The sequence below is a fragment of the Phalaenopsis equestris genome, unplaced genomic scaffold (genome assembly GCF_001263595.1).
Source record: "Phalaenopsis equestris unplaced genomic scaffold, ASM126359v1 Scaffold000001, whole genome shotgun sequence".
In the NCBI taxonomy this organism is placed as follows: domain Eukaryota; kingdom Viridiplantae; phylum Streptophyta; class Magnoliopsida; order Asparagales; family Orchidaceae; genus Phalaenopsis; species Phalaenopsis equestris.
In genome coordinates, this window is record NW_018164443.1 from 897,319 (window position 1) to 907,432 (window position 10,114).

The 10,114-nt window shown below is 37.3% G+C and overlaps 1 protein-coding gene across 1 annotated transcript in view; it reads right to left on the reverse strand.

The window, feature by feature from the left end:
- Window positions 1–2,450: 2,450 nt before the first annotated feature.
- Window positions 2,451–10,114, reverse strand: part of LOC110019753 — a 14,027-nt gene continuing 6,363 nt past the window's right edge. The window contains exon 3 of the mRNA XM_020717601.1: window positions 2,451–4,069. Coding sequence (XP_020573260.1) covers window positions 2,507–4,030 — 1,524 coding nt within the window. The 5' untranslated portion in view covers window positions 4,031–4,069 and the 3' untranslated portion in view covers window positions 2,451–2,506. The remainder of the gene's footprint in view (window positions 4,070–10,114) is intronic.

The window sequence follows — 10,114 nt, forward strand, 5'->3', positions numbered from 1 at the left end:
TTTATGGAATCAAATGTGATCCTCACTCTACTGTGGAACTCATACTCCATTTCTCGGATCATATATTTCACAACACATTTTAACAATTCAATTGGTCAGATCGAAAAGTAAATTAAGTTCGGAGTTGAAAAATGATCACAATTTATTTTATATTTTAATATTGACACATCCATATTTTCTCATCATTTCACAATATCTCAGAGTAGGGAGAAAAATAAAGGAAACTACTCAGACTTTATGAGAAAGATACAACAAAACACAAATTTTATATATAAAAGAAAGTTCATATCTATGAAGCTCCTATGAACAAATTATCTACCTAAATAAGCATCTTAAACTAAATGAATGCAAATAAAAATAAAATTAATTCAAAAGCCTAGAGAAATTAATCATTTGCATTCATATTGCTTATCTGCCTTATTTTCATGCTCTTCTGCCATTATGTATTCAAGGTTAACCCGATATATAAGGATGTGAGGCACTTCTCAGAGATTGTTGTATCAAAAGTTTGCCTTAGTTACACTTTAAAATTCAATCACGTAAATTTTTTTTCTTAAGAAAAAACAATAGAAATTGTGAGTTATTATGTTAGCTAAAAGCATTGCACACCAGACACAATCAAGCAACTTGATTCTAGTGGTCAATTTGCAAGCCATGTCTCCTAAATAAAATATTTGTCTTCCTTAGCTTGATTCATTAAGCCAAACTATATGATTTGAAAATAATTATGTGGGTTTAATTGATTATTCTTTTTCGGTAGAACTATAAATTTAATGGAGTCTAGTTTTATTTCAATTCTATGTAGAAATGAAACTAGAAGTTTTTTGGAATATCATTAGACTTAAATTTGATATTCCACTTTGACATTAGTTCTCATCTTAGTTTAGAATTTGAGATACATGATTTCTCTTTGCTATATCATAAATCCTTATCTCTTGGATCTTTCTTTACTCTTGTGTGATAATAACATAAATCTCAAATTTTTAATAGAACAAAGAATTAAAATAGAAATCAAATTTAAATTTTAAAACCTAAAAGAAAGTTTAGAGTATTACTAAGCTCTTCAATATCTAACACTTCTTTATTTAATTTTGTGTTTGAAAAGAACTGTTCTAAAATAAATTAATTATAAGAGTTTATCTTTTAGTGAAAATATGCACCCTACAATAAACTAGACCATATCTTGCCTAAATGGCATAGGAGAAAAATCCCTGGATCACATAGACACTATTTCTTTATCTTTATTTTGTGGTTGAATCTATTATAAAATAATATTTTTATCTTTCAAAATAATATAATATTTTTAAAATCGTATTTGATAAGTTTAATAAAATTTAAAAATTTGTGTGACAATAAAATTTTCAATATTATTTTCTAGTAACTTTATTGGGTTCAAACATCAAATTTTTTTCTTAACAATCATGGAAAATATAGTGCACTCCGTCAAACACAACCCTCCTTTGAAAACCATGAATCGACCATGATTGCTTCATTGACATAGCACAACTGCGACAACTCATTAGTCATATAACCACTATCAACCAACCATTATTGCTCTATTTTCTAATCATCATCACTAGTCTTCACTATATCTCTAATTAATATTCTCACAACAGTCAGAAGATACTAAGCATATATCTAACATTTTTTAATCCCAACTACTGTAATTGGAATTATATAGTGGATTATTTCAACTACCACCATAATTTTTCCCTTCCCAAACTTTTCACATAAAAACTCTGATATCTCCATTAAAACCTCTTTTACATGTTTGTAAAATCCTCACACAAAACTTAAACATAAGACTTTCTCCACCATAGTATTTTTAGCATGCAACAGGATGCATTTAAACAGATAAATAAGGGCATGGCAGCAACTACATTTATAAATTTTTCATGATAAGCATTATATTTTGTTTATGACATAACAAATCTACAAGTATACATAACCATCACTGGCAAACTAGCCAGCCACATTACAAAATTCATTTAAAAAAAAAAAAACTCCTATTTCTTTTCTTTAAGGCTTTCATCGCCATCACTGGCAAACTAGCCACATTACAAAATTCATTTACCGAAAAAAAAACTTCTATTTCTTTTCTTTAAGGCTTTCATCACATGTTTACAGCTTCTGAACTAAAAAGTGGCACATTGGGACAAAAACATATATCAATCAACAAACTAATTGGATCACAGAAGCTAACATTAGCCTTCGAATCTTTTAAAGTTAGTGCCGCAGCTGGCTGGTTGATCTCAGAATCCAACACAGCACGCTCATTAGCTATTCTATCCTATAAGCTTGCTCCATTGAAAACATTTGAAGATACGAGTCTCTCTACTCTGTCAAAGAACTTTTCTCTTTCTAACAGGTATCCTTAAAGAACAAACATGGCCTATTCTAATTACTAATGTACAAGAAAGCTGGATCCTTAAAGAACAAACATGGCCTATTCTAATTACTTGTGTACAAGAAATCAGCTCTAGAGCAAAGTTTTTATAATTACTAGTTATAAGGTTTTTCCAAATAATTGGAGGAAAAATGTCTCTCTGCCTAACTGGGACCTCTCCTCTTTCTTCATTGCCTCGATAATGCAATCCTCACGTAATTTGAAGTTTTCCCATTCATGGCTGTCAAACTCATTCAGACCAACAAGTTTTTCAATTGTCGCATCCTCCATGAAAACTTCATAAAAAAAGGTGGCTTCCAACTCTAGCAAAGATTTCGCTGGCAACTCTTCCACCTTGCTTCTTTGGTTCTTAGACTTCAGCTGAGTGGTCTCTTTCATGGTGGTTTTGATCCTTTTTTTTGTTAAGGTGTTGCATGGAAATGACTTGGCTGAAGCTTGAGCTAAATATGTGCTTGAATGCAATGGCGGGCGTTGAGAATTGTTATAATTTTTGCATGTTGCAGATTTTTTTGGCTTTTGACTCAATTCAGGCCTTCTGCCACATTGAAGTTGGGAACTCTTCTTGTTAGCTGATAAACTATCGGTCTTCTTGAGCTTGCCCTCTACTGATTTTAGCTCATTGACTACCTTGTCTCTCGCCGTATTCTTTTCCTTCCGAGGAGAAATACATAAGAAACTCTTACCCAATTCGGAACTCTCATACAGGTTTTGACTGTAAGGCCAGAAGAGAGGTTCATCTTGTTCATACTCGCTTGACAAACTGCTAGATGCCTCTGTCATATGAATAGTAGTTACTGAGTTGGGACTAGAAAATGAAGATTCTGATTGAGGATTTCTCCTATAACTATTTATAGGGCTTGAAAAATCTGAACAAATAGAATTTACTCCATCTTTCAGCTGTATCAACTCAGAACTCTCAAGATTGAGATCAAATGGAGTGATCCATGATCCAGTTCTATCAAAATCATCCATTGTACTAAGAGATGCGCTTGAACTCTCATATATCGATGAGCCCTTTTGAAATCTATCATAAGAGAAATCACTACTCCCATGAAAAGAAATAGATTGGTCACTCAGAACACCCTCTTCCTTTAAATGTTCGCCACTGAGATTAATTTGAAGATCATGTACAGTAGAATCAGGGTTCTCGGCCTTCATCAGAGGCAGCCCATCTATGAAAGAATGATTCCAGCTATTCAACTGATAAATATCTCCTGATAAATCAGAACTAAGTAAGGAGTCACAGTCTGAAGACAACCACATGCAATTACTCTCATCAGACATTCCTTCAGTGAGTTTTAACTGCATGTCAATATCAATAAGTTCAGTTGCTGGCTCAGAGAACAAAGCAGAAGTCTTTGTTCTGGGCAAAGAGTCACAGTCTGAAGATAACCACATGTAATTACTCTCATCATACATTCCTTCCGCTATTTTTAGCTGCATATCAATATCAATATCTTCAATTTCTGACTCGAAGTAAGCAGCAGAAGTCTTTCTACTGGGCAAGAATAGCAGGTTCTTATCAGGTCCATTGCTTGGATTACATTTCTTTAAGCTTGTTTTGAGTCTGGACAAAGCCTTGTCCACTGGCTGAGATGATCTATTGCTAGTAAGGAATCCCATTTCCTCAACTAGTCCCTAAATGCACAATTCTCTGAGACACTTAAAAAATGAACAAAAAGAAATCAAATTATGTAAAAAAAAATTGAAGCCAAATAACCATAGAAGATAAAGCCATTGACAGCTATATCATCGCTTTGTACATATACAAATAAAAAATTAAAAAAATTCTAAAGTGTTATGCTAGCTGAAATAGGAAGGGACGTGCATACCTTTTGGGATCACTTTTGTTTTCAGTTTTATTTTATTTTATTTTATTTATATTTTGATTTAAATTAAAATATACTTGCTTGAGGTAATTGTTTTTAAAACACACTTGATTTATTTTCTTAAACAAAATAAATAAATAACATACAAATATGATACCAACCAAAAATATTTTCAATATATATATATATATATAATAATGAACCTACAGATCATAGCAGCGAGCTTACAACCCATAGCAGCAAGGAAGCCTCCACTACCCACAGTTATCCTCGTGTGTAATCTTAGGCCACATTTGGGGTGGCATTCGGGCCGCGGTGTGGCTGCATGCTGCAGTTTTCGTTCATTTGGGGCGGCTTTAGCTTCGAGTCGCAGTGCGTTGTTCGACCCTGCGGCCCGCGTTTCTTACGGAATTATTTACCCGTTCGCTCCTCCGCCATCCACCGACTCGCCATCTGTCCAAACCCGACGAACTCCTCGTGATCTCTCGCTCGTCGTCTGCCCTAACCCGACCTTCTGCGATCTCCTCTGCAAAGTCTTGTTCTAAAGTCCAGTATCCCCTTTCCCTGTACTCTCTCTTGAATATCATTTTGGTCTCCCGTTTTTGCTGGATATTGATGTCTCTGTTAGATTTTTTGATTTATTTGTTGGTCTTTTATGGTAGTGATGGAGGCAATGGTGTTGGGGCATATGTTTGTTGTGAATTTGAGGAGAAGTTGGTTTTATTGTGCTGTGGTGTTGGGTTTGTTTTGCTGTGCTGATGAGTTTTTGTTGTGATGACCTATTTTGTTTTTTTGTGAATTTGAGAAGAGTTGGATTTCTGTTGTGATGGTTTGTTTAGTGGTTGCTGTTGTGATGGCCTGAATCTGTGGTTTGCTAGTGTTGGATTGTCATGGTAATGTGTCATCCGGTGTTGTTGTGTGATGTGATGGTTTGTTATGCCGTGGATTGTGTTGTGTTGATCAGCGTTGTGGTTAGTTATTGGTTGTGGTTATGGGTTGTGTTGTGATGGTTAGTGTTATGGGTTGTGTTGTGTTGGACAGTGTTGTGGGTTGTGTTGTGATGGACAGTGTTGGGTTGTGTCTATGGTTTGTTGTGTTGGCCAGTGCTGTGGTTGTGGGTTGTGTTGTGTTGACCAGTGTTGTGGGTGGTGTTGTGTTGGCCAATATTGTGTTTTGCTGTTGGTTGTGGCTGTAGGTTGTGTTGTGATGACTAGTGCTGGGTTGTGTGGTGGTTTCTGTGGGTTTATGAGTTGTTGTGTTAGTCAATGTTGTGGGTTGTTGGCCAGTGTTGTGGTTTGGGGTGGTGGTTGTGGCTTGGGGCGGTGGTTGTGGCTTGGGGTAGTTTTTGGCTATGGGTTGGGGTGGTGGTTTTTGGTTGTGGGTTGGGGTGGTGGCTATTGTTTGAGGTGTGTAATGTGGCTTGAGGTGATGGTTATGGCTTGGGTTTGTAACTGTGGCTTGGAGTGGTGGTTGTGGCTTGAGATAGTGGTTTTTGGCTGTGGCTTGGCATGATGGCTATGGCTTGGCATGATGGCTATGTCTTGAGGGGGGGAATGGGGGTTTAGGTGGTGGTGTTGGTGGGTTGGAGTGGTGGTTGTGACTTGGGGTGGGGGGTTTTTACTGTGGCTTGGGGTGATGGCTGTGGTTTGGGGTGGTGGTTTTTGGCTGCCGGTTGAAGTGGTTTCTATGGCTTGAGGTAATGGCTGTGGCTTGGGTTTGTGACTGTGGCTTGGGGTGGTGGTTTTTGTCTGTGGGTTGAGGTGGTGGATGTGACTTGAGGTGGTTGTTGTGGCTTAGGGGGGTGGTTGCGACATATTTTGTTGCAAATTTTATTTATGTAACTTTGATTTTTTTATCATAGTAATACAATGACTAAGACTAAAGAGGCTGGTACACCCGCATTGTGAAATAAAGAAACTAAAATAATATTTTGTGACCTTTACCTCAATGAGAACGATCTTGGAAATAGGTTTACTAACTAATTCAACAAGGAAGGGTGACAAAATATTATAAAAAAATTCAAGAAAAGTACAGCCAGAGAGTACGACAGGATGCAGGGATCAACTCAAAAAAGATTGGAAAGAATTAAAATGAAGATCAACACGCTTTGGGTGAGATCTGGTGAAGAGAATCATTGATGTTCCCGAGGAGTAGTGGGCAGAAAGCCTTGCGTAAAACATTTTTGAGATGTCCCATAATTTTGTCAATTTCAATTTTTAAAAATTGAAGTGTATGTTATGAGTTTTTAGGAGATGCCCACTGAAAAGAAATTAAAAATTTGTGGACTTGATCCTTAGTTGTAGGAGAAGTTAGATTGAATTTTTGGGGGTGTTGTTGCTACAGACAACTATGCATGTGCCCCCAGTGAGCCACGGTTTGGTGACACCCCCGAAAACTTGGGAGTCGGTCGATCAGGTGAATTAACCTTATTCTCCAGCACAGACCTCCATGAACTTGGGTCCACCCCCCGTTCTAAGTGTCCACAGGTTGAGAGAAAAAAAAATTGGGGTTGCTTTCCTTTGAAGCGTTTGGGTAGAAAAATTGATCCTTAGATGAGCCTACCGGTATTCTATGCAAAAGGCTCAAATATAAATATCGACATATAATGGGGCAGATCTATCGAGTAAACATAGAAAAATTAACAATGTGGATGCTGATATGCCCCAACAATTATCATTATAATGTAAATCCTAGTAATGAAACTAGAAACTTGATCCGCTCTCTAGAAAATTAATTGAGTTCTTAAAATTAGTTATGATTACTCACTAGGGTTTCTCACGCAAGTATACGTATCGTTTCAGTAATATAGGTCTCTCTTGAGTCCAAATTATCGATCTCACAGGGAAGGGGATAATGAGTCCCTAAGGAGAAGTCCTAGTTTACTACTATAAGGTCTTAGTTTTGAATGCAAATCGCAATGGTTTTTCTAAAAAGTACTCCTAATATATGTCACTAAATCTAAAGCTAAATCTAACTAGATCAATTAGTTTTGTGAATTGCAAGATGTTAAAGCTATCTTTCTCTTGTGATTGCCTAAGTAGATTGTAGGATAGAATACCTAGAATTTATAATTTTTCTAGTGACAAATATAAGCATATGCCTTGTTTATCCTCTTCCATGTTTTGAAAGAAGTTAGGTTTAACTAGGCAAGTGTTTCTTCCTATCACCCTAAAAACTCCCAAGTTATACCCCTCAAATCCTATCTCTCTATCTATTTGCATCAACCTATGGACTGTTTTTTCTTCACTCACTAGATCAATATGGTTCTTCCTAGTTGAAGAAGTCATAGCCCTCCCGGTTCTTCATGAGTTCCCAACAGATTTTAACATACCAATTAGCAAGATTGATAAGTAAATAGCATAAAGTAAAGACCATCACATTAAGATAAAAATCAAATTCTAAAAGCATTCAACACATCCTACAATTCCTACATATTCATCACAAGAGAAAGACAAGCGAAATCTACTTACAAAACATGAATTTTGCAATGGAAATCATCATCATATAATAAAACAAAACACTAAACATATGTCTACAACAAGTCCACGACAAATCGAAATAATATACTTAGCTTTTCTCCTTTGAAAATAGATTCTAAGTCTTTCCTACAATGCTGCAATGTTTCCTTACAAATTTCTCTCTAACACCTCACTAATCTCCCTAGGAAATAGAAAATAAAGATAATCGAACTATAGCTACGACCACTCTTTTTCCTTCTCCTTCGGCTTCAGAATGATGAACAGGAGTCCCCTTTGAACTACTCGTCAACTCCTTTACAACTCCTAAGATGCACGAAATGAACTATAGAAACTGCCCAGTAACTGGCCATTGCTTTGGCGCTCAGAAGTTGGCGCCTAGGCGTCGACCTCTCGGATTGACTGGGAAGAAACTGGCGCCTAGGCGCCACTTACCTGGCCCTAAGGCACTTGAGTGGAGCGCCTTGACGGTCAGAGTCTGGCGCCTAGGTGCTAGGCTAATAAACTCCAAATACTCCATTTCAGCTTCTTTTTGCTCCATTTCAACTCTGCTTCGTTCTATGCATCCTACCTATTATACCTGCAGTAAAATTATGGAAATTCATTTCTTTAAAGTGCAATCTCATTCAAAAACAGGTGCTAAATGTAAAGAAAAATGAGCATGCTAAAGGACACATAAAAATCCTCCAAACTTAAATGTCAACCTGACGAAATCATTTGCAAGTACAAAATGAGGTTAGTAGCTCAAGGCTAGCCTACACTACACTGAAACTTTTAGCACTTTGGCTAAAGATCCCACAATCTTAACTCTTCTAACCGTCTCCGTTAATTGCCAATGGCCCATCTTCCAGTTGGACGTCACCAACGCAGTTATCCACGATGACTTTCAAGAAACAATCTACATGCATCAACTGACGGGATTGGTTGAGGACACCCAACCAAATAATGTTTGCCTACTACGAAAAGCAATATATGGACTAAAGCAATTGCCGCACCAATGGTTTACTAATTTCACCGGCAAACTATCTCATGTTGGCTTCCGCAAAAGTCAAGCTAATCCATCCCACTTCATATATGAGAATAACACCACTATTATTTACCTACTAATATATGTTGGTGATTGGCATTTTAGTGATAGGAATTAACATAAGCAAGATAACAATCTCCTGGCAGCACTCAAAACATAATTCCTCGTGAAGAATTTGGCTTTGTTTCAACATTTCTCGGGATCAACATACAACACACACCAAGAGGTCTCTTTCTTAACCAAACCCACTACGCATCAGAGACTCTCCAAAAGGTATGCAGGGAAGATTGCAAACCTATACAAAACCCGATGGCGTCAACGCAATCTGTCAACTTTGAACTTCAACAACCTTCACCAATCCACTTCATTACAGCAACCTCATAGGCTCTCTACATTATCTGACACTCACTACATCAACTTTGCAGTCAATACCTTATCTCAACACTTACAACAACTGCTATATGCACACTTCTAACAACTCAAACATTTCCTCTGGTACATTAAAGTAACACTAAACTTTGGTATTCCCATTCAACAAGTACCTGTTATTTTCTATAGTTATTCTGACTCCGGTTGGGCTAGCGATCCAATGGACCGTCGCTCCTTTACAAGCCACTGCTCATTCATCGGCCCTAACCTTATCTCTAGGCAAGTAAAGAAACAACCCATTGTGGCTCGTTACTTGACCGAAGACGAATATCGAGCACTGTCAATAGCATCAACATATGTCATATGGCTATGACGCTTACTTATCGATCTTCATGTGTCGTTTCTATCTCCGAGTACAATTCATTATGACAACACATCGGCCCTGACAATAGCTTACAACCCCGTCTTCCACCTCCGTACCAAACATATCGAGATAGATTACAATTTCATTGGAGAAAAAGTTCAGTACAAAGAAGCTGCAGTTGAACACATCTCCACAAGTGCACAGCCCGTAGTCATTCACGAAGTTAATTTTGTCAAGCCCGTAGACATTCGGGAAAAATTTCCATCCAACACCTTGCTTCCTTCTTCGAGACAAGCTAGCCCTATAACATAGCAGCGTCAGCTTATAATGAACCTACAGCCCATAACAGCTGACCTACACCCCATAGCAGCAAGGAAGCCTCCACTACCCACAATTATCCTCATGTGTAATCTTAGCCTTATTACTGTAATACCCTTACCTATGTCTCTATCTAGAATATTCTACTTAGTTTATAAAAATCCTGGCACTGTAACTACCCGACCTGAGTTAAATCAAATATTAAGAAATGCATTTACTCTTGCTCCTCCTGTAGCTTCCTATTTCGTAAGAATGGCCTATATGCTTCACTTCTCTTTCACTCCGCACTCTTCACTTCACACACATACACACACACACACACAC